General features: G+C 35.1%; 1 protein-coding gene across 2 annotated transcripts; it reads right to left on the bottom strand.

Moving 5' to 3' along the window:
• Positions 1-1,821: 1,821 nt before the first annotated feature.
• On the bottom strand, positions 1,822-24,587 carry LOC124370579. Of its 2 annotated transcripts, XM_046828880.1 has the most exons (3): positions 24,490-24,587; positions 5,356-5,571; positions 1,822-4,184 (listed from the first exon to the last, which is right to left on the bottom strand). In XM_046828880.1, the coding sequence occupies exons 2-3, from the start codon at positions 5,476-5,478 to the stop codon at positions 3,507-3,509; spliced, it is 801 nt and encodes a 266-aa protein (XP_046684836.1). In that variant the 5' UTR covers positions 5,479-5,571; positions 24,490-24,587; the 3' UTR covers positions 1,822-3,506. The 2 variants fall into 2 exon arrangements, with proteins under 2 accessions (XP_046684836.1, XP_046684831.1); XM_046828875.1 differs by lacking the exon at positions 24,490-24,587 and having other exon boundaries at positions 5,356-7,525.
• Between the last annotated feature and the right edge of the window lie 678 nt (positions 24,588-25,265).

Below are 25,265 nucleotides of genomic sequence, written 5' to 3'. Positions count from 1 at the left end.
TCGGCCGTCACTCTTGTTGGAGAGGTGACTGACCACTTTACGCCAAACGACCTCAGTATATCGGCGAATCTCCTCGTCATTGGGGCTATCAACATCCAAAACATCAATATTGAAGTCCCCCACGACGATGAAGCCGCGATTTTTCTCTGTCAAGTCAGAGAGAGTTTCTTCGAAATTCAGAAAAAAAGATGCTTCGTTTCCGCTGGGAGACCTATATAAGCCAATCAGATCAAAATTTGAGTTTTTTTTGTTTGTACTTTCACCCCCCGTGAGTTCAAAGTCTTTGTCTGTAGGTTTGGCAAGGGTGAGGGGGGGTAAAGGAGATTTCGTTTTTTAGAAAAAACTGCTACACCCTCCTCCTTTGGAGGAGTTGCGGCAATAAAAATTTGCCAATTCATAATTTTGAATTTTGAAATTTTCAATGTTGCTGTTGTTTAAAACCGTGCTCGGTTACAACTAGCAAATCAGGATTGAGCTCCTCACACATGAGGAGGAGCTCATCTCCTTTATTTGTAGCAATTTGTGCGTTTTGGTGAAAAATTTTTGAAATGGTTTGAGATTTGTGTTTTTATTGTTTTTTGCTTGTCAGTCAAATTTTGTATGGGTACTTGGAGTGGAGTCCCTACTAAAAAAGATTGAGAAATATGTACTACTGGTGCCGGTGGAGACGCTGGCAGGGCCGTTGTAGAAGGAAGTGGCTGCGGAGGTGGAGTAGGCGGCGTCGCAGGTGCCGGTGGAGACGCTGGCAGGGCCGTTGTAGAAGGAAGTGGCTGCGGAGGTGGGAGTAGGCGGCGTCGCAGGTGCTGCTGACGCCGACAGCTGGGCCCTTACTGCTTCTGAATAGCTGTCGTGTTGCAGCATGACCGGCACCCTCGCAGGCGATCCACAGGACCCATCAGCAGCCGCCATGGAACGAGTGATGGCAAGCGCCAGGCGTAGGCGGTGAGGTCACCCCGCCGTCAGCAAATTGGTGCAGGCATTGAAGGAGGTGTCTAGCCAGCAGCCGCCTGCCAGGCATTCGCAAGTGCATCCCGTGGCGTGTGAACATGCGTCTGGGTATTTTGTTAAAATCTAATACTTTAACCCCGGCATGACGAGCAGCTATTTCTTCAATATGCCTGTTTCACATTATCTGTATCGCGATGCACTGGATGCCAAGCAGGAAGGTCGTGCCGATGAGGGACAGTCGACACCACTACCCGAGAACGCCCCCATTCTGTCTTGTAAAACCCCGCTCCAGATGGCGGAAGATGTTTTGATCGTTGACCGTTGGCAATGTCGTTTGTACCGGCGATGAGGACGGTGAAGTCATCTGAAGAAGGCCTGGAAGACGCGACGTCAAGGAGTCCGGCCCCTGGCTTGCACACGCCGGTCACTTTAGGGCCCCCGCCGATGAGGTCCCGAACCATGCCCCGCCAGGTGTCTGCCATGGCTGTCGCCCACAATCAGCATTGACGAGAATGTAATTTCACTTGGCACCTGCTCGATAGACTTTGGTTCTACATTGAGTGGGGCGTGGTCCTTCTTTTTCTTTGTTTGCCAGTGTCCAGTTCCAGTGTTTACTTTTTTCTTTTTTCTTCTTTTTGTTTTTATTTTGTGTAGATTGTCTCTTCTCCAGTTTTGTTTGTTTTCCGTTCATTATTGTCCGAGTCAAGAGGTAGGAATTTATTTTGCAAGTCCATTGGCAGGCTCCTCTTTTTAACATAAGTCGACCACGGGACCACTGTTCTTGCACATGCATAGTTTGCATTCCGATCTGAGGCATTCCAACTCCGCTTCCAAAACCTGGATGGTCGTTTTTGAGGCTGTCAATTAGCTCTCTATCTTCTGCGCTTCGTTCGTAGTTGGTTGATACAGGATCACAATGTACAGAGCAATCTTTTAGTGTTGCTGGTGTTTCCTGAGATGTCTCCGTGTTTCCAATGACTGTTTTGACACTCTCCGAAGTGTTGGTCGAGAAGATCTCTCACTGGTATATTGGAGAAGACGGGCATCATTTTTTGATTGTGTGGTCTGAAAAACTAAGGTCTTCTATTCGCTTCTTGAGTTGTGCAATTCTCAGCTTCCAGGTCTTCTGTTTGTCGTTGGTTGCTCGGAAGTGTGGGCATCAGATGTGAGAGGCGTAGGCGTTGAAGCCGATAGAGCAGGTGCGGGAGATACGGATGGGCGAGGCGGCGACGCACAAGCTGTTGTACAAGGGCTCACGACCTCCTTAGCAGGAGTTGTGATAGCGTCGAGTGTCTTTCTTTGCTGTTCTGGAGAAGGGAAGGACCGCATTGTTACAGGGTGTGGACCACTGTGCGTGCTTTTTACTATGGATATAGATGATTTATTGGCATCTGTTTTAATTGATGCCCCATATTACGTCCCCATTTTTAAATTGAGTAGGCTTCTCTATACTTGTGATTTTTAAAATGTAATAAACGGTTTTTTCCGTTTTTCGTCAATTCAATATTAAAGTCCATTTGGATCTTGTCCGTGTAATAAAATTATATTATATATATTTAAGGTTAAGTTTTCGATTACAGCTAAAGTCAGCTGAAATCAGTAATATTATTAGCGCCCTCACTAGCAGCAATGCAGTGTGCAGTGCAGTAGCGATTGGTAAGTGCATCCACGGATTGAAGGCGTAGATGAAAACGTTGTTATCAACTGGCCACCGGCTAGCTCTTAGTGGGAATGATCAGGTGAGTTGGGAATATTAGATTCGCAATGTTGGCAAAAATGGTCGCTTGTGCGCATGCGCGAATCTGGTTGTCGTTGAACGTGACCTTGTTGTTTGCCGTTATCAAGAGGCCTATTTTTAGAAAGTGAATCACAAGAGTCTTCAATATTCAAACAACTCACTCACGTGCTGCAGCGGTTATGTTATCACGGAAACCGGAAGCACTCAGCCTGTTGCCCGCACTATATAAAGATTCGCTTAGACTGTTGTTTACATTTTAAAATAAAGAATTTTACGGAGAACATTAATTGTACTATCAATCTTAACTAGGCCAGGCCTACCAATCTCGTATAGCTGCAGTATAGCTTTGAATCTCGACTTTGTGACCTTAGTGTACCTTTCAGTTTTGAATGTTGTGCTGTCACAATTAAGCTTGCTTTTTCTGATAGGATTGTGGTGGCTGCAGTGTACCGATCTCCTAGTTCCAGCATTGATTCTTTCATTGATGCGTTTGAATCGCTTGTTGATGGTCATGCTCGGGGTTTTAACAGTCTCATAGTGTGTGGCGACTTCAATGTTGATTTTCTGAGGGACTCAAGGGATCTGGTAGTTGTAACCGAAGGATTTTTCTTCACCGGAGAACAGGTAACAGTAGTGGTCGAAACACGGGTAATTGGGCGGGAGAGGTGGTTGTTGTTGTTCTTGGTTTTGTCCGCCGAGAGGCTAGGGTGCCACGTGGACTATGAGTCTCACCGCCTCGATGCGGTCCCTCCTTTTTACGTTCCGCAAGGTTTGAATCGCACATATGGTTTTTGTGCATACCTCCTTGCCTTGCAAATGTTTAGGAACGAAATCCCCCAGGACGAACGGCGCCGGTGAGCGCCTCTTCGATGTGGAGACCGATGATATTTCGGAGACGAGTGAGGCGGCTCTGGAGGCGGACTCCGGCATCTTGTGGCGCATGGACTCGAAGAGATCGTTGTTGAGACCCTTGGTTACCGCGTGTCTTTTCTGCGGGTGCTGTGGGCGGGTCGGCGGGTGCTGTGGGCGGGTCGGCGTAGGGTTGCCACGCTTCTCGGGAGACTCTCGGGGACGCGTCGCTGTAGGAGACCGACTGGGGGGGCTGTGACCGGCGCTTACTTCTTGAACGCCGCTCCTTAGTCTTCTTCCGTCCGTCGCTACCACTCCTCAGGGGCGACGACGATCGTTCGGAAGACGACGAGGAAGACCTCGAAGATGCCCGCTTTCTCCTCTTCCCGACGGACCCCTTACGATTGTTGTCACGGGTGTCGGTAGGGGCGACCGGCGACTGGACCTCTTCTCCTCCGTCAGAGTGCTCGTTTCCCGTGACGGCCGTGGGTGGTCTGTCGTTTTTCGAGATTTTTTTCCACCGCAACCGGCATACGCTTTCCACCATGCACCCGTGGCGGTCCATGGGATTGGCGAACACGTGGGTGGAAGACGACGGTTGTTGTTGGTAGTGGTCTTCCATATTACTCAGTTGCGGGACGTACTCTTCCTGCAAGAGACAACAAGTCATTTTACACGGTAAACAGTCTACATGTTGTTTGGATTATTTTGTCTACAACGAAATCGACTTTACCATTTCGCAGTTTAATAAATCTATTTCCTACTGAAATACGACCCATTTGTATCGTATAACCATGTTCCTTCGGATTGATAGAACTTAATTAAGGGGGGGGTTTCATGAAGAAATTAAAAATCTTTTGTTAACCCCGTGGGTAGTAGGATGGGTTTCATTGTATAATGTAAAAGCTTGATTTTCCTTCTTTAAATCCATCCTACAGATCACAGAGGGGAACCAAATAAACAAAACAAACAAAAAGAATCATAACTCTATGTGTTGTAGAAGCTGAGCTGTGTAATTTCCAAGGTAAAAAAATACAACTTTCGGGAATCGAAAAAAAAAAACCAAAACAGTGTACTTTATCAGTGTACCCGTTGTTTCTCACCAGCTAACTTAGCCTTTGATTTAGCTTTAGTTTTTAATGATTTACAAACATAGATCGTAAAGAAATGCTGACAAAGTGTTGTCTACTGCTACTTTCACATATAAAACAGAAAAATCAATCCTAAACTATGAACTTCAAATATATTATTTTAAAGTTTTAAAAATCGTAGGACCTTATATCTGATATTTTTATGTTCAAAACTGAATATAGAACCAAAATATACAAAAAGGCAAATAAAAAATAATCTTTTACCGATTTGGCGTGAACTCCCGCTTTAATAAAGTGATGAGCGAATTTTGTTCAGCGTTTAAAAATCTAAATAAGAATTTACTTGGAATCAGCTACTAAAAATTCGATTAGCGTTTCCGTATTGTAAATGTTGAAAATAAAGTATTACCAAGTTTCTGGGAGTGTAAAATACACTCGAACGAATTTCTCACATTAAAATTGAAGATTGAAACAGCTTTTCAATACTTTAAATGTAGAAAATCAATATTATTGACAATCAACTGGGAGTGACCACTCGGATTATTCATTCAATGTAAAAGTCTTGTTTTCCAAAAATAACGAAACCTAAACATATGAATAATCAAATATCTTCCTTTAAAGATTGAACTTCAGTTTTTGTTTACTGAATATGGTATATGTATTTTAACAAAGCGGATTGAATGATATTATGATTAGAAAACAGAAAAATGGATATGATGGCCCCCTTACCGGTCGTTCCAAGTGACTGACGGGGTCCTGTTGTAGAAATCCTCCGGTGAAGTATTCTTGTGGAAGATCGATCGTGTTGGCAACGTACAGGTGCGGATATATCGAAGAATCTTGTTCGTTCATTATTTAAACACGCTGAAAATCTATTCCACAAATCCTCTTTTTTCCTAATAAATTGAATTCACCTTCCTCGTCAGTTTTATTCTTGTCGGAAGTCTGAAAAATAAAAGAGTTGTAACTGGGCATAAATCTAATTTTCAAGGTCTGGTGAATATTTTGGACCAGCCAATAGATATATATAGAAACATACAGACATAAAACATTCTCGTAAACATTTTCTTTTAAGAAATTCCGCAAGACGAAAGGCCCGGTGTATAGTAAAAATTGTCTAAGTTCAGTTGCTTTCCACCGCTTCCAGTAATTTAATTCTCTAGGTTTTCTTGCGAATTCTATGGGTACAGAGTTTTTTTTAAAGATTTTAATATGGTAGAAATTACTCGTACATGAAATCCCGGCACCCTGACAGATAATGGCTCAGACAGCCATAATCCTAATAATTTTTTGATTACACCTAGACATACTAGGTGCATTTTGTACTGGGTTAAAATTTGGAATTTCTGTCAAAATTGAAGTACCAACACGGAAGTCTTCATCCTTTTGAGACATAAAATCCTCATCACTCCTGAGAATAATTTCTTTTGAAAAGGAAAACAAGTTCTTCGTTCCACATAGTCACCTTCGATTGTACATTTAGTACAACTACTGTTACCCGTATGCCCTTTTATATGCAGAACAAATCAAATCAAAATATGTTAATTCCAAAAGATATATGATTAAATTTACAAATTACAGAAGGTTTAACTGGGGAATATTCCCCCCAAAGACTATAGGTCTGTACTGAAATAATCGAATAAAAATCATTTTTACCATTTAAAATAACTTTAATTTAGACTTTCCGTCAGAATACATAATGCAGCCAATGTTCCTAGGCACTTATCAAATTATTTAAATATAAGGAGAACGCAACAGCCTCTCAGCAGTCTCCCAGCCAATGCGGTATAACCGCCGACTCACCCTTCGTTTGGAAACAGCCACACTGCCACTCTCTCTCTTTCTTTAATTCCTCGGGGAAGTTTCTAGAGATAATTTGAGCAAGATAAAATGAGTTAACAAGTTCCGAACTATGACTTAGCCTAGGGGTGTCTCGTTGTGTAGCTATGTCGTATATCAGACAAAATTTCGGTCTTGTTAATTTTGATTATAATAATACAGTTTTTTAATATATAACTGCCTAACATTTAACACTGGACATTCGGCATACAGAGCTTCGGTATGATTACGGTACAAACTATAGGCATAGATTTTGTTTTACTAATATTGACAGTTAAAGAATTGTGATCAAACCAATCTTTTACGCCTGCTGACCTCGGATTCGTTCGAATAAGCTTCATCCCAAGTGCAGCCATAACAAACCACGGCCGTGTCATCAGCAAACAAAATTATTTTACCTTTTGGTTCAAGTTTAGAGATATTATTAATATAATATATTAAAAATAAGAGTGGCTCTAGTGTACTCCCCTGTACAACTCCATAAGGTACCTCGATAAAATCACTAATACATATTCCCTTAATGGAAACCATTTGTCGTCTATTTTGAAAATAACTCTTAAACCACTCTAATGATTTATTTTTTACGCCAACCATGTCTAACTTGAAAATTAGCTTAGATCTCTCAACTGAGTCAAAAGCTTTAGCTAAGTCTAAAAAGGTGACCAGAATACGTCTCTTTTCAGTGATTTGGCTTGAGATAGATTTTTTTATATCAAATAGCGCATTTGAAGTGTTTTTATCTAATCAATAATAATAATAATAATACTTTATTTTCCACTATTTACAAACAAATACAAAACAATATATATTCTTTGGAATTACACTGACCAAAATCCAGTAGCTGGTCAGCGTAACAAAAACAAAACAATTTACAAAAATAGAATAAAATAGCCCTTTCCTAATAAAAACAATATTCCAACCAACAAGCTGCTCTCCACGACGTCTACATCTGATTCAAACGTCCAGAGGCATATAATGAGAAACAGTACACATTTATACACACATACACATAGTATACATAAATATACAATACAATAATTATACAAACTTGCCATTCACTAACCTATATTCACAATAAATCTGATATATTAATTAAAAGTTTGGCTAATACCAATTACAAGGAAAATGACAAAAAGTTGTAATAATGGTAAAATAAAATAAATTCAGAATTTAGTATACTATTTCAAAACATTTGTTAAATCACCAAGTAAGATTAAGATGTATCAAAAGCCAAGCTTTCAGCATTTTAGAAAAACAGTTCAAGATATTGCATGATTTTATTTCGCTTTGAATCTGATTAAAAAGCTTCGGACCTATATACTGAATGGATTTCCTAAAAGATTCTTTGTTTACTTTCGGTATTCTGAAATTTCTGTTATCTATACTCCTAGTCCTGTGCAACAAATCATTTGTTCCAACATTTCCACCGCGCAAATAAAAAAATCGTAATACTTTATATACATACAAATGTTCTACCGGCAAGATTTTTAACTGATCATACGGTGGGAAAGCACTTTCTCTTCTATTTTTGTTCAATATTATACGAATCAAGTAGTTTTGTGTTGTTTTTAATTTATTGATTAAATACTTGTATGTAACTCCCCAGCGATGTACAGCATACTGCAATCTTGATTGTATTGGGGCAAAGTATAATGTTCGCATCAAGTTCGTATCACAAAAATTTCTGAGAAAATAAAAAATTATAATCGTAGATCTTAATTTGCTATGCAAATCCGTGATATGATTCTCTCAAATTAATTTATTATCCATGGTAACGCCGAGATATTTAAAAATGTTTACTTTCTCTACACATTGACAGTTACACAGATCTGGGGTACAATTTGTTCTGTGGTATTTTAATTGTAATGGGAAATAAAAATCTCTAAATCCAAAATTCATATATTTGGTTTTTGTAACGTTAACCCGCATATCATTTTTAAAGCACCAATTTTTTAAGAGATTTAGGTCACAACTTATCTGATCGTATAATACTGCAACCTCCGCTTAAGAATATGACAAAGCAACACCATCCGCAAAAGCATTTACTTTACCGAAAAATTTACTTTCTAATAAATCATTTATAAAGACCAAAAATAGCGTTGCTGACAAAACCGATCCTTGGGGTACTCCCGACTTCACTGTTAGAGGGGAGCTTAGACAGTCTTTAATACGTAGCCTACTAGCTGTATTCTGTTTACCAGAAAACTTTCAAACCAGTTTAACGCCACACCTCTAACTCCCACCTTTTCTGGTTTTTTTAATAATATAGTATGGTTAACTAAGTCAAAAGCTTTTCTAAAATCAATAAATAATACTGTTGTTTTCTGATTTTCATTAACACTACTGTAAATACGATCTGTTATATTAGTAATGGCTTCTTCGGTGGATTTACTTGTCCTAAAACCGTACCGGCTCTCGTTAAAAAGTTCATATTTCCAAGATAATTAGTAAGCCTTTTTTATCATTAGTTTTTCAAAAATTTTTAGAAAACACGGATAATCAACTTGTAGGTCTGAGACTGTCTAGTTTTATAGAACCTTTGTTTTTATATATTGGAACAACTTAATCTCAATTTTCTGGAAAAAACGCCGGAATTAAAACTAAAATTAATTATATGAGTCAGAATTGGAGCAATATTAACAGAAATCTTCTTAATCAGTGTAACAGTAAAAGAGTCATACCCGGACGATCTTTTGTTTTTTAGGTGTAAGATGGTATCAATTACTTCACTTTCTGTGACCGGCAATATAAAAAATGAATGAACACTAGCTAATGCCGAAGAGGCGGTTCGACAGTTGTTACCGTCATGCGGGCGCACCTGGCATTGACCTCGGTCCACCACCTGGACACCACACTGCACAGCGATAAGATATATCTCTTGAGCAACAATACTCGGTTCCTCAATTATCTCACCGTCGTCCAGCTCAATCTTACCCACACCTTTCTTAGTACTGGTACCCGTAATGCTATTAATAACTTTCTATTGCTGTGTAGGATCACCGTTACAGTTCCCGATTTTGTTAGCGTAATATTGGTGTTTGGCTTGGTCAATCTCATTCCTCAAATTGTCACAAAATTGTTAATAATAGTCTTTAAAATTGTTATCATATGGTTTTCTCTTATACTTCCTATAGAGCATTTTTCTTTTGTCAATTTTCCTTACAATTATATTTGTTATCCAAGGGCTAATTAACCTGGCTTTCTCGTATTTTGATGTAGTATCGACTTTTTTCTTACAGCTACTTACAATGCATAACAAAATATTATGGAATTTTTCATAGCATTCATTGACGTTAGTACATGTAAAACAATCCATCCAAAGTTAATTTTTAACATATTTTTCACCATTTCGGTGTCTACAAAGTACTTGTCTTCTATCTCACTAGCTCTCTTACTAAGTACATCTGACCTAATGTCAGCTTCAAAACTTAGATCTAATACACAATGATCCGTCAGATAAATATCAAAAATAGAGCTTTTGAAATACATAGTTTTACGATTCCTAATAAAAATATGATCAATACAGCTATCGGATACCAATCTTGTAGGCGCGTTTATAAGTGAGACAAAACCATTACTAACCATTGTATTCTTATATGCAAGGGACTTCACCAGAGTCTTTTAAAATATCTAGATTGATGTCACCAATATATATAGTATTACATTTTATTTCTAAACCCATACTGAGTTCCTGGATTAATATTCTGCTGGTCGAAATAGTTAGTCGGTTTTAAACACTTCTCTATGACTTTGGAAAGTGAGATTAGAAGGGAGATATGTCTATAATCAGTAAATGTGTGTTTTTTTTACCCGGATTTAAATATAGGTACCACCTTTGCAATTTTGAAAGAGTTTGGAAATATTCCAATTCGAATGCTAAGGTTTATAATGTGTAAAAGAGGTTGAGATAAGCAATAAATGTAACCTTTAATCATTTTAGTTCGAATTAAGTCCCACCCAGGTGCGGATCCACCTTTCATTGCAGTTATTACACTAATAAGTTCTTGCTGAGTGACAGGCCGCGGCTCAAATACAGCACCCACGGCGTGGGCCACTGACGGCCGAAAACCCTTTAGAAAAGGAGGGCAATTTTCGAGCGTTGCTCGGGTACAGATCAAACTAACGGTCGGGAAATGCACCAGAAAAACTCTACTGATTAGAAGTTCGGCTACTTTGGATTTCACTGATTGAGGTATTTATGAATGAGTTATAATGACGATTTTTGTATCATTACACTATAGACGAGTATATTATCGGCCTATTTATCGGAAAAATAAAAAATCACTTTCGGTCGGAAATAAAATACACCTGAAAAACTCTAATGATTAGAACTTCAACTACTTCGGACTTCGGTTAACCGCGTTTACACCGGAATTGCCAACCAAAAATTGCCAACTCCGATTGCCAACGCTAGTTGCCGATGGAAGTTTGCAATTTGTATCTGCAACCATGAACACAGTTTGCTCAATAACTGTAACTTGCAACCAAAAAGTTACTTTTAATATCAGTTTTTGACAGTATATAGAATTGTCGAGTGCGGAAGAGGTATGATACTTGCTGCGGCAGCGTGTGTTTGTGCCTAATGTAAATTGAGAAGACGGATAAGACTTGGGTTCGACTTTCATTGCAGGCAAGAGCAAGAGCGGATCTATTGAGTGACTTAAATAGGGGATGAATTACAGATCCTTTGACGGGAGAATTAAGAGGATAATTAAATACAGTTTTTGACAGTATATAGAATGTCGAGTGCGGAAGAGGTTGTACTTGCTGCGGCAGCGTGTGTTGTGCTATGTAAATTGAGAAGACGGATAAGACTTGGGTTCGACTTTCATTGCAGGCAAGAGCAAGAGCGATCTATTGAGTGACTTAAATAGGGATGATACAGATCCTTTGACGGGAGAATTAAGATGCGATGGCAGTATAAAAAACTGTTTAAGAATGTCGAGCAACGATTTTGAATTTTTAATTGTTGGTATTGGACACATAATTAGAAAAAAGGATACTAACTACAGGAAAACAATTCCAGTGCGTGAAAGGTAAGCTATAACTTTGCGATTTTTGGCAACTGGCGACTCTTATACAAGCATCGGTTATTTGTTTAAAGTTTCAAAAAGTGCGATATCTCTCTTTGTACCAGATGTTTGTGAGGCTTTGATATGTTTCCTGAAGTATAGCATACAGGTGAGTAAATGTTAAATACCTATCGACCACGTGGAGCCGATAGGTGGCAGGGGTAGCGGGGTTTGTTGCAGACTCAAGTCGCCGCTCAATTTGGCATTGCAACTCGTATTGCCGACCGAGGTTGGCAACCGCTTTTGATCTTTACCGATTTCAGTCGGAAAACCAAATTTTGGTTGCCAACTCGTAAAATCGGTCTGCAACTACAGTTGGCAATGCGAGTTGCAGTTGTTTTAAGGCGTTCGACTAAAAATTGCCGATAAAAGTCTGTAATCATTGGTTGCCAACTCCGGTGTAAACGCGGCTTTATTGAGGTATACGTGATATTTTTATTGAGTTAGGACGACGATTTTTGTTATCATTAAAGTGTACTCGGCTACCTATATAGTTATGAAAAAAAAATCACTTCCGGTCGGTAAATACCAAAGAAAAGCTATCTATAGATTCAAGTTTTGACGATTTTGGATTTCACAGGTTGAGTGGTTGAGATAAAAGTGGTACTTAGAATTATGTTAGGACGTTGACTTTATATATTAATTCAACGCCGACTAATACATATATAATTATCGAGAAAAGAACAATAAAACACTTCCGGTCGGAAAATACCGAGGAAAAGCTCTACTGATTGAGATTTTGACGATTTTGGATTGCACTGGTTGATATAAAAGTGGTAGCCTACTTATAATTATGTTAGGACATTGATTTTAGGTATTAATTCAACGCCGACTAATACTTATATAATTATCGAGAGAAAAAAACAAAAATAATCACTTCCTATCGGAATATACTAAGGAAAATGAAATAATACCTCAGTCAGTGACATCCAAAGTAGTCGGAACTTCTTATCTGTAGAGTTTTTTCCAGTGTATTATCCGACCGGAAGTGATTTTTTTCAATTTTTTCTTTGATAATGATATAGGTATTAGTCGGCGTTCAATTGATACCTAAAATCAACGTCCTAAAATAATTCTAAGTACCACTTTTACCCCAACCATTCAACCAGTGAAATCCAAAATCGTCAAAATCTCAATCAGTAGAGCTTTTCCTCTGTATTATCCGACCGGAAGTGATTTTTTTCAATTTTTTCTTTGATAATGATATAGGTATTAGTCGGCGTTCAATTGATACCTAAAATCAACGTCCTAACATAATTCTAAGTACCACTTTTACCCCAACCACTCAACCACTGAAATCCAACATCGTCAAAATCTCACTCAGTAGAGCTTTTCCTCGGTATTTGCCGACCGGAAGCGTTTTATTGTTTTTTTTTTTTTTTTCGATAATTATACATGTATTAGTCGGCGTTGAATTAGTATATAAAATCAACGTCCTAACATAATTCTAAGTACCACTTTTACCTCAACCACTCAACCACTGAAATCCAACATCGTCAAAATCTCACTCAGTAGAGCTTTTCCTCGGTATTTGCCGACCGAAAGCGTTTTATTTTTTTTTTCGATAATTATACATGTATTAGTCGGCGTTGAATTAGTATATAAAATCAACGTCCTAACATAATTCTAAGTACCACTTTTACCTCAACCACTCAACCACTGAAATCCAACATCGTCAAAATCTCAATCAGTAGAGCTTTTCCTCGGTATTTGCCGACCGAAAGCGTTTTATTGTTTTTTTTTCGATAATTATATATGTATTAGTCGGCGTTGAATTAATATCTAAAATCAACGTCCTAACATAATTCTAAGTACAGTACCACTTTTACCCAACCACTCAACCATTGAAATCCAAAATCGACAGGAAGTGATTTTTTCTCGATAATTATATAAGTACAGTGTACAGTTTCATGATAACAAAAAATCGTCGTCCTAACTCAATCGAAAACACCACGTTTACCTCAATCACTGAAGTCCAAATTAGTTGAAGTTCTAATCGGTAGAGTTTTTCAAGTGTATTTTCCGACTGAAAGTAATTGTTTATATTTTTTTCGATAATTATATACACGTCTACAGTTTGATGAAACCTAAAATCAACGTCGTAACTTAATTCTAAGCAGTCATTATACGTCCCCAAGACGAATTTGAACAAACCGCGCCCTATATAAATGCCGTGATTATACTACACTATCCGAAAGGCCGAGCCCAAAAGTATCATTTGATACTTTATGATTTAAACGAAAGGACAATTATATTTTTAACAACGGTCACTTTAATCAATTAAATCAATCAATTTAATGTTTGTAGACAAGAGTAATGATAACCTTTCCCCTTTTCTCCTGCTCCATGCTTTATTTTTTTATATATCTTAAAATTTCGGGGGGTCCGGGCCCCCTGGACCCCCCCCCTTCGCTACGCCACTAACCAGAGCCTTGTGAAATGGTTGGTGGCAGTGACGGCGAGTCAGACAATGACCTTCACCAAGTAACTGTGCAACAAACAATCCCGCGCCGCCGGTGCCCAGGTGTCTCTTCGGGGACGCTGCTTTAGCACCCCCTGGAATAAGCATCCCCTCGGGCTCTGACGTCACGGCAGGGGGGTGCTAATTCAGCGCACGGACACGGACCAGGCACTGAATTAGCACCCCCCGACTACAAGGGGGTGCTAAATCAGCGCATGAACATGGTCGAGGCCCTGAATTAACACCCCCCTGTTCCAAGGGGGTGCTTATTCAGCGCATGGACATGGCTCAGTCACTGAATTAGCACCCCCTAGCATTTAACCAGCAAAAAGGATATTTATCTTTTACATATTCAATTTAATCATAAATATAATAGTTGTTATCTGGATTTTTGTGACGCTGCCACTTATAAGCTACTATCTTCGATTGTTTTGCAATTTTCGATAAACGATTAAATAATATAATAATCAAATATGGCTACTTTCTCTTCAAAATTACCATAGACTTAATATTACATAATAATGCTCCGACTAACAAGGCTAATAGACCTTAGTACTCCTCCCTCTCACACTCATTGCCATATTTGTGTAATAACTAGCAGTTGCCCGCGGCTTCGCACGCAATTTCCTGTTGAAAAACAGTACACTATATTCACGTATTCTTATTCTATCACATTTTGAACACTCCTGATATAATTGATAGTCGTTCCTTCGTGAGCCTCTTGGGCGCATTATGAAGGTATGTACCATATTATTTCCTTCATCTCTCTTTCGTGGTTTTGCTAGGTGTTGATCAGTTATTCAGTACAATTAATTTATATGGATGAATCTCGATGAACTAATTAGGTTATAAAGAATCAAATTCGGTCTGTTAAAATTAATTTTCTGTCTAAGATATATCCCGTATTATTGTGAAGTTTGCCTTGTGCCCCGATCAAGAAAATGTATCAACGAAAACCAATTTCGATCATAAAGCGTGCTGTTTCAGCTCTTTTCATTTACCTTCGATCTAACCGAATTCGATTACCCTACGTGCAAAAATTCACGGCTTTGTGCGTAGAGGTGGTTTTTAAAACAGCGTTTAATAGTATTTTCATTGCATTAGATAGTTTATTGATCATTGGTGCAATTTAAATTTAAAATTAGGCAAAAACTTCTTCTATGCGATCTATACTATACTATACTTATACTACTGATTAAGCATTTTACAATAATAATTTTCAAAAAATGTTAATGTAAACAAATATTTCTGTGTCTTTGATGAACTTCAGCTGAAAGTGTTAACAGGTGAAAGTATCAGTTCACTTTGTATTACGTGTCGTAGTGCAATCTGCCGGATCCAATATAAAACACTCTAACAACAAAACAACAATTCATAAATAAAAAATTAATTAAATAAACTATTTAAATCGGACCAAATCATAATTCTAAACCATTAAAAGTATGCCTATGTTACTTCCAGGAACGTGTAGAATCACTGTACAAAATTTCACGATGTTTCGTGCATTGGTTCCAGAGTTATAACGGAACATACAAACAAACATTCGCATTTCTTTATATAGATTTTCACTCGTGACTTTGCTTCCTTATTTTTTTCTAAAATCACCTATTAAAATAATTAATTAAATCATATCCTTCATTTATTCTATTTCAGTTTATTATTTCAGTTAATACGTTTGTAAATTAAATTAACGCACTGCTAAATATATATTTAATAAAACACAAAATTCTCTACGCACAGATCATTAAAGCCCATGTAGGCTCTTTTCCCTTTACGTTTTTTAATTACGAGTAGACAGTAATTAGAGACAAATTTAAACTAATGATAAATGCTGCTCTTGTTTTAATTTTAATTAACTGTCCTAATTTAGATGTATAGATTCATTCTTTTGAGATATAAGATTTGTATTATTGTATGCTAAATTCTTTCATATCAACTATAAGAATACTATAAAAATTACCATAATTTGTTTTCCTCTCGAATATAAGATATTTACAGCTGTATATACAGTTATACATTTTTGTGAAAGTAAAAGCTATTTTTGAGTCGATTTTTAGAATATTACGGAAGGTAAAATATAATTATGGTTTTTATACACAATTACTCTAGTATCTATGCTGTGTCATTTTTATTGTACAGGTATTGAGTACTGGGCGTCCATACCAATGGAAGATCTACTCATAGTCTAGTTAAGGGTATTCACTGAGCATTAACAGTTCAAGCTTAATCCAATCGTGAAAACTCAATGAAACATGTTTATAGATATAATTAAAACTATGTAATTTGTATATGAATCCATAATTAAACTATATATTTCATTTAATAGCTTCATGGAAATGGAGTCTTATTTTTTTAGTTTAATTAACTCAAATTAAAAAAACTAATACAATTTTGTAAACAATTTAGGCTCGTATTTTAGGCAAAATAGTTCACTGTCACACAGTATAAAACTTTTCTTTGTGGCATTTTTGTTTCATATGTAATTTTAATTAAATTTCATTACATTAATTACATTTTACTGGAATGAAACAGATGAAGCATGATAATTACAGTTTTTGACTTGTCATTTATTACAGAAATAATTTTTCAGTACCTGCCCTTAAATAATTACTCGTAACCATCTGCAGTAAGAAACTAGATTGTAACTTTTTATCTTATGCACTATTAGGCGTACCGTGAATCATCTGCACAATGGATCAGCTCCATAGACTTAACACTACAAAAAAATCCGTAGAATGGTATTCACAAAAATATCTCAAGGTTACGCCCATAAGTATTACTATTGCTTACGTGTAAAATATCCCCTATAGAATCATGCCTAACTATTGTTCATAATTAAGGGAATATATAGGAACATCAAATACACAATATCCCTTCTGGATGAGTCGGAAGAAGGGTATATTTCACATGAGGCTACAAATTGAATATACATTATTAGTTTATGAACTTAACACTGTGATAAAAAACTTATGGATGAGGCATTGGTAGCTAAGGATGAAGTATATTAATCCGCAAAGGTTTCTTCCTAACTAGTTAATGTAAAAAGAATGTTTGGTCGACTTTTTCACTGGTACTTTTTCTAACGGTATCGATGATAATTAGTGTCATATTACGAGAATGAATAATCGAATTCATATTGGGACTTTCATATTAAGTGATATAAACTGTTACATGTAAAATATTCTCACATATATGTTTTGTACCTCCTTTTATGAGTAATCCTATTTTCAAATGTGGATCATAAGTCTGTTATTACCTACAGTACTATAGGAAAGGAGGGATCGTGATTTGTAATTACTTTAGAACATCAGTTCAAAAAATCATGGAATGTCGCATTGAAATTAAAATTGGAATATTTTCCAATGACCATAATTTATTTCATCAGCAGTATGCCATTTTTTTAAAGACATGAAGGAGATGTATGGCGTACCAGTTATTCTACAAAAATTCCGTACGAAGGGGCGGGTATCAGTTAGTAAACATATAAAAACTTGAAACTCCTTATTCGTGCCTTAACATCGTTGCTCGTTATATATCGGCCGTCTACCAAATATGAAATATACAGAGTAAAATCAACCTGCAAATATCGATTGTATGACTGTATGTCCATAATTTTGACGAAGCTGACGAAACCTGTCCGTCCACTACCGACCCCACTGATCAGAACGGATGTGGCCGTATCGAGTGGTCGAGTAATAATATCGATGTTATTCTCAGTTGTTATTCCTATATAATTACATAACTTATTATGTATAGTGAATTTGTTTGATGAAATTTCGTAAAACATATAAGAAGAAATCAAACAATGTTTGAGTGTACAGGCCCAAGGTGTGGCATGTTATACTCTCTAGGTAACGAATACTTTTACACGAGTAAAGAGAAAAGATAAACTAGAACACGGTAATGATGTATGGACAAAAACTTAAAATAATCGCGTTTTTGTATGCAGTTAAAGAATCTTTAACTATTGTGTGTTACATTAGTCACACGTGCACTTCTAACCCCATGTATCTGGAACTGTCAAACTTAAGGATGAACATTCTTACAATATTGTAAAATGAAGAGTGAAATCTCAGTGAACTCTTTAATAAAGCGTCTATAAAAAGGTAAAATTTAAAATTACACTGCACATTATCTGTACTTTTATTTTAAGGGTATTTATATCGGAAAGCCTAATGAATGTTGTTACACTCTAATTTTCAATTCGTTGTAATTTTTATAACTGATTAATTGTAAACTAGGTAGTTAACAGATGTATAGAAGCATAAATATTACTTCATTAATAATAAAAGAATAGTATACATATTTACATAATATTTCATTTTGTATACAGTAAACTTTTATGTTTTTTAATGTTTTATTTTCCGGGTAGAACAAAATCTTCAAACCTCGGTTAAAGCAAACTTAACAATTGCAACAAATAGCAATCTTTACTGGTGCATTTAAGCATATACGTTTACCACCGTAATCAATAGCATATCTACAAACTCCGTATAAATTTACAAGCCAGAAGTAGGTCTGAGGTCTTCCATTTAAAAAACAAAATATTAAATAGAAATATAAAGACATTTTTAATTTTTGGTCTAGGTAACCAACATGTATAGAGTGTTTATTTTTATGTCGTAATCAAAATAAACTTATATTAAGAAATAATTAAGGATATTATGACCACAGTTCAGCAATATAAATCACCTGATTAGAGCAGCTAAAATCAAAACAGCTGATTGTTGCAGCCCACATTCAGTGCTGTCAGATAATAAAAGCGGATATTGTTTGGTAATTGGTTTTAAAAAACAGTAATAATTGGAAACAAACTATCTCCCTTATTTCACAACCAATTTTTAAAACTTTGTATCGTTGGATTTTTAATTAAATTGTGTAACCTTTTTTACCATATATCGCTTTTAAGATATTTACGCTTAAAGATTTTTTAGAAATCACTATTTTGAAAACAAAGCTTCTAAGAAATTAAAATTTTTTATGTAATTATTACTTAAGGTTATAAAGGTATATACAAAATTTTAACCTAAACAATCCATCAAATATAAATAGTAAAGTAAAAAAGACAAAACAAAACAAAATTGTGGTTATTTTAGTAATTATTGAGTTTTAGAAAGGTGAATATAATTGTTTTTGCCTTTGGTCCATGAGTAATGTCTGAAAATATTGGTAGAGGTTGTGGAACACTCTGTTTAATACTTTTATATACAGAGTGTCCTGTAATTCTTAGGACATGTCTATATAACGCAACTGCTCAGGTCATGGCAAACGCATTTCAGAATATGGAAATAGATCTTTGGTACTTAGTTTCCTATCCGTCAGTCTGTGTGTTTTTTATAGACAAATTCGCTCTAATATCTTAAAACGAAGAAACAAATCCTACCTAATTTGGATAAAATATTTGTGGTAATAAGGCCAGGTATAAAAAATATTCATTAATAGTTTCGAAATAGAGGCCATTATATCTGATTAACTTTGAATGTCTTAAAATCTAGCAGGTATACAAAAATAAATCTGATCGTGGATTGTATCACAAATCTAATTACTCAAATACTATTTCAAACTAAAAGTAAATCTAATTCAAACTGAAAATAAACTCATTAAGCGCATCTTTACTGTAAAAAAAGCATGGTCCGTGAAAATAAATTAACATCAGCTTTAGAGTATCTTATCCCTATTTTTTATTTTTGTCATTTATTATGCAAAACAATTTAAATACATGTTTCAGGCCTATCTAAGGATAGAATAGAATCATATATTTGATGTTTAATGAATTTATTTAAATATATGTTGTTTTAGGACATATTTATTGACGAAAATTTAGTCAAGCGACAATCAGATGTATTTCCAATAAAACCGCATACCTTTGATTTTGTCATCTATAAAAGCATTATTGTCTGAATATTACTGTATGAATTTTCTTGTTGTTTATTATTCTTTATATATAACAGATAACCTAGTCACTTTATTTAGATTTTTAACCCTTAAAAGCGCCAAACAGTTTCAGCTAAACTCTGGATTAGCGCTCATTTATTATAAAAAATTAAAATTAGATTTTCTCAACGCTAATTTTAATTTCTTTTTTTAGGTAACAAAATAAAACAGAAACTGCAAAAAAAATATCTTTTATCATATTTATTGCCCAAAATACACATGATTTACTATGTAGCGTTCCAGCTCCATTATAAATTTTACCCAATGCTTACTGTTTCCTTTTATTATTATGTATATCTATGATGACATTGCGTGCTTATATGTACTAGAATAGAACTAGAAAATAAGTATATTACATATTTAATACAAAGTTATAATAAAAAATTAAATTTACATGCCAAAAATTTGAAAACCAAATATTTTCCAAATTCTTAGTCCTCTAACGGGTGTTATTTTTATAATAATTACAAAATGGTTTTCAGATGTTTATAGAAGTAAATAAAATATTGTAACACTTATTGGAGTAAAAACAAGCCTAAATAAAAAAAATAAACATAAATGTAGAATTTCGGAACAAGAGCTAAAATACGTAATTATAAATATAAGGAGTAAAAATATTTCTACGAGGAAAAAAGATTTTTATCGCCATTCAAGTAACTGTTTATTTCAAAAGTTTATAAATATATAACTTTCATAAAAAGATGATCATATAACACATAAAACTACACAGTAGTTTACCGATCAACTATTCGCACTGCTTCAACAGGATATGAAGAAGAACACAAGAGCTGCCCGGCGCGCGGCGAGGCAGTGACGTACGCATAAATGCGCTTGCGGCGTTGAGCAATACTACCAAACTGCCAGCTGTTCAACAAAAACCGGTTCAGTATCGATCGTTAAACACAAAGATTGTCACGTGATGTGGCACAGCCCCGCTACACTACTGTAACATACACCCCTCACAGTCTAGCGGACAAACTCTGAACTAACAGTGCAAAATAGTAAAAACAAGTATATTGCGCGTCTACGCGCTTACGGCGTTCAGAGCAAAGTCGATCCTCGCGCGCATATGCGCTTACGGCGCTTTAAGGGTTAACATATATTGTGAATAAATTTAAGCTTTATGATAAATACAACAGTTTATTATTGTTAATTAGACGTTTGTTTTTGTCCTTCATTGTTCATAAAGGCGTTCATTGTTGATAAATTTGCAATATCTCTAGTAGTTTTTTAATTTATTAGAAAAAAAGTTGCTTGGCAACAGATATTAATGTATTTCCTGTACTTTAAATGAAGGGACTAAGATATGAGCACAATTGGCATATAAGATATTCTAGAGCTGCCGTTTATTCGATTTTCGTATTGTGACCTACTCGTTGAGAACCTCAATATCGACAGTGTTTTGTTACAGTAAATCTGTGCATATGATATTTTATATATTTGGTCATTATATTTGTGATAGAACCCTCTAAAATTCATTTTCTTGCAATATTTTAGAATAATTGCATATTTTAAGAAGGTGAAAGGTAAAAGGTAAAATATTTTTATAGCCACTATTTAGAAAGTATAAAAGATAACATCATAATATATTTTTAGCCGCCATAAAATTTTGACCAAGACTTGTAGGATTAAATTTATTAGGTTTTCCTTTTAGATTTTCCAAGATATTCCATTTTTAACTACAACAAAAAAGCGTACACTAACCGACAGAGGGGAAATTAAGCAATGTAGATCCATAATACTCAGTATATAAATGTATGTTTTGACATAAGCAATAACGCTTTTGAAAATACGGTAGTATATTTATTGCTACGTGTTTTAACATTGTTCTCAACGCTTTAAAAAAAATTATAGTTGAACTAACTGATATGGATATAACTAAATGATATTAATTCCTGTAGATATAAAATAATATTTGAATTGTTTGTCAAGTGTGTTTGAATTATACTATTCAGTTTAAATAGTATAATTTAGTTTATGATGCGTCCTTAAAAATAATTGGCTCTTAGCCGTCGCAAAATTACAAATTCACGGTTCTAAATTTTCCCGCTTTTGATTGGTATTCGAAAAATTAAAATAAATAAATAATTGTTTTTAAAGTAGTTAATAGGTTGATATAATCTCTGACCATGTATATTTATTACACATGCCGGATTTACGCAATATCAGTTCCTCTGCGTTGTTCGTGCCATGATTTCAAATTAATTTTACTTTAAAATAAACCTGTATTTGAATGCCTAGAACCTAGTTTTTTACGTAAGTATATTTGATGCATAGTATTTTTACAATTGGTAATGAACTGTTTGTTTTTGACATATTAAGTAAACCACAGCAATGCAGTAAATATACTCATTGCAATATATTTAAATTATTATTATATATATATATATATATATAATTATATATATAATTATATATATATAATTTTATTTTATTGAAAAATAAATCGCAATATGGTTAAACGTTTATTATTCTATTCCGTTGGGGTAATTATTCATCTCATCAATACGGCGCTGATTTAGCAGCCCCCAGATTCAAGGGGGTGCTAAATCAGCACATGAGCACGGTCAAGGCGCTGAATTAGTACCCCCCTATTCGAAGGGGGTGCTAAATCAGCACATGAACACGGTCAAGGCGCTGAATTAGGACCCTCGTATTCGAAGGGGGTGCTTATTCAGGGCCTGGACGCGGTCACTGCGCTGATTTAGCACCCCCTTTCGTGACGTCAAAATGACGTCAGTAGCGAGGGGGTGCTATGTCCAGGGGGTGCTAATTCAGGCGCACCGTCTCTTCCCTGGTCTCGTACATTCAACTTCATTGAACCAATATATAGTAAAATAATTTATATATATATATATATATATATATATATATATATATATATATAATTATAATTAATTACAATGACAGAACGTGTGTAAGTTGAGGCACTGCGTATTTTTACCGAGCGCGACCGGCAGAGCGAATTAATTGGTTAGAAGATAATTAGCTATTTAATAATTTATAAGGTATACTAATAACTTTTAACATAGACATGCAAAAATATCGATTGATTTATACCGTTTGGGATATGAAAAATCTCATATAACTGTTTTTCAACGAAAATATATACATTCAAATGCAAGTGAAAATATAATACTGTATGTAGTTTGTAGCAAAAAACCTTAAATTCATTAACTTGTAAAACTTATACAAGCATTAGAAATTAAATGGACAATAAACATACTAATAGTATCAAAATATGGCAGTCACGATTACCGTATATTAAATTAAGTAACGTCTCTAATTTTGTTAATAATGTAACGTAAATCAAAAATAAATATTGTGGCGAATTAGGTACAAGTTATTGTATTTTTCCTTTTAGTTTATATTAGCATGATTAAGAGTAGAAGATTACAGATTTTGTACTTACATGAATCAACCTATGCATAATATGATTAAAAGTAATGTATGAAAAACCTACGATAATTAATTGCACTCGAATAAACGTAAATATTTAACTTAGTTTATTCAGAAGCTGAAATTATATATATATATAACAATAATACAGTAATATTTCAACCAAATATCCTAACCATTGTTGTCCAGAATATTAGGAGTACACTATGAAACAAATAAACCGAATTACTATGTTATCAAGATATGTGTTACACGAAAATATATCAAGAAACACGTACACAAAAAAGGAAAACAATGGCAAAATAGCATTTTACAAATAAAATAAAGCTATACTTCAGATCTAACTTAAGAAGTGTAACAGTTGATTTGTATTATTGTATGTTTTATCAAACATTTACAACTTAACCAAAGGTGTTTGTGTTTACCCTGTAGTTTTTTGACAAAATAAATGTATTAAATATTTTACCTAACATTTTAAACTTTGTAACAAACTTAAAACAAGTAATAGTGTTTAATAATTTTAACAACTTTAATTTTAATGCATTACAATCATTCAACCAAGGTTTTCATTTTTTATATGATCTGGATTTAATTATTTTGTTCTACTAGAAACAATGAAATTATAAGCTTATAGTTATTACATAGTAGCTAGACTATAAGAGTGAATTACAATAAAAGAACTAGTGTAAGTTGCGTGTGCAGCGTAGTTAGGTAGAACGCGAGAAAAATACTTGGCACTTTTCAATATACCCACCCGATAAATACCTGGCACTCAAATGGTTAAATAAAAAACATTATTATAAAAATACAACTTGGTGTAACTAACACTTAAATAATTGGGTGTATATGTCCTTAAATGTATAAATAAATAACATCCTGTTCGTGTTGAATCCAGTTTCTGTGTATATTTAGTTATTGTGGGTAAATAAGGCCCTGTTGATGAGCTTTGTTCTCACCCGGGCCTTAAAATTGTATGACAAGGTAATAAACTCTATAAACTATTAACTAAACAAAGAATGGTTTTAAATGTAGTAAGTACCACAGTTTAAGCATACTGTTCATATTTCATAACGTTTTAACAAGAATTAACTGTGAAAAACCAAACTTATATGATAATTTATCTATAAAGTGAACCAAAATTAAACCTAATACACTCACGTTTGTAATCAGCGGAACAGATCCAACGTGCAACGCAGGCTCTGGTTTCTGGGAGATCGTGTGTTAGTGGTTGGTGGTCGACAAAGCGTCTGCCGTCCCCACCACTGAAAATCCGGTTCTAACTGCTTTCTCTGCTCAAGGTCAGGGACCGCCTCGTTCCTCACGGCCTCTATACAAGGAACCACCAGAGAGTGCAGTTGGCGGCGACCAATAGAATGGACAGGCCTGCGCGACGTTGCCACACAACTGCCACTGCCGCCCGGCACGGCTGGCGCATTGTGGCTGATAAACCGCTGCGCTGTCACAACTAACACTAATACTGAACATTTAAAACTTATCAATATAATTGAAAAACAATATTTAAAATGCGTTGACAGTTTGCTATATTATATTTAAATTACTTGTATAGTTTATTAGTGTTATTACTAACTAACTATCGATTAAAACAAACAAATCGTCCCGTCAGTTAGTCAGAGTAAAGTACTTGCTTATTTCCATACGATACAACAATCTTTTCAGTGATTTTAAACGATTACTAAACACACACAAAATTAATATACATGTTGCTTATATCGGACACTGCTTGACGTGTTGCTTGATAAAAGTAATTAAAAAATTATAACAATATAATCAATTTTAAAATTATCGAAGAATTATATTTTTAAATTATGAAATAATCAAATTTTCTACTAAATAACTTTTAGGGCCTACTATTTTAAAATGAAATACGTTAAAAAGCATGATTGACTTAATAATATTCTTACCTTTGCACTTGT

Source organism: Homalodisca vitripennis, chromosome 1, assembly GCF_021130785.1.
Source record: "Homalodisca vitripennis isolate AUS2020 chromosome 1, UT_GWSS_2.1, whole genome shotgun sequence".
Classification (NCBI taxonomy): Eukaryota; Metazoa; Arthropoda; class Insecta; order Hemiptera; family Cicadellidae; genus Homalodisca; species Homalodisca vitripennis.
This window is presented reverse-complemented; position numbering and strand designations above follow the sequence as displayed.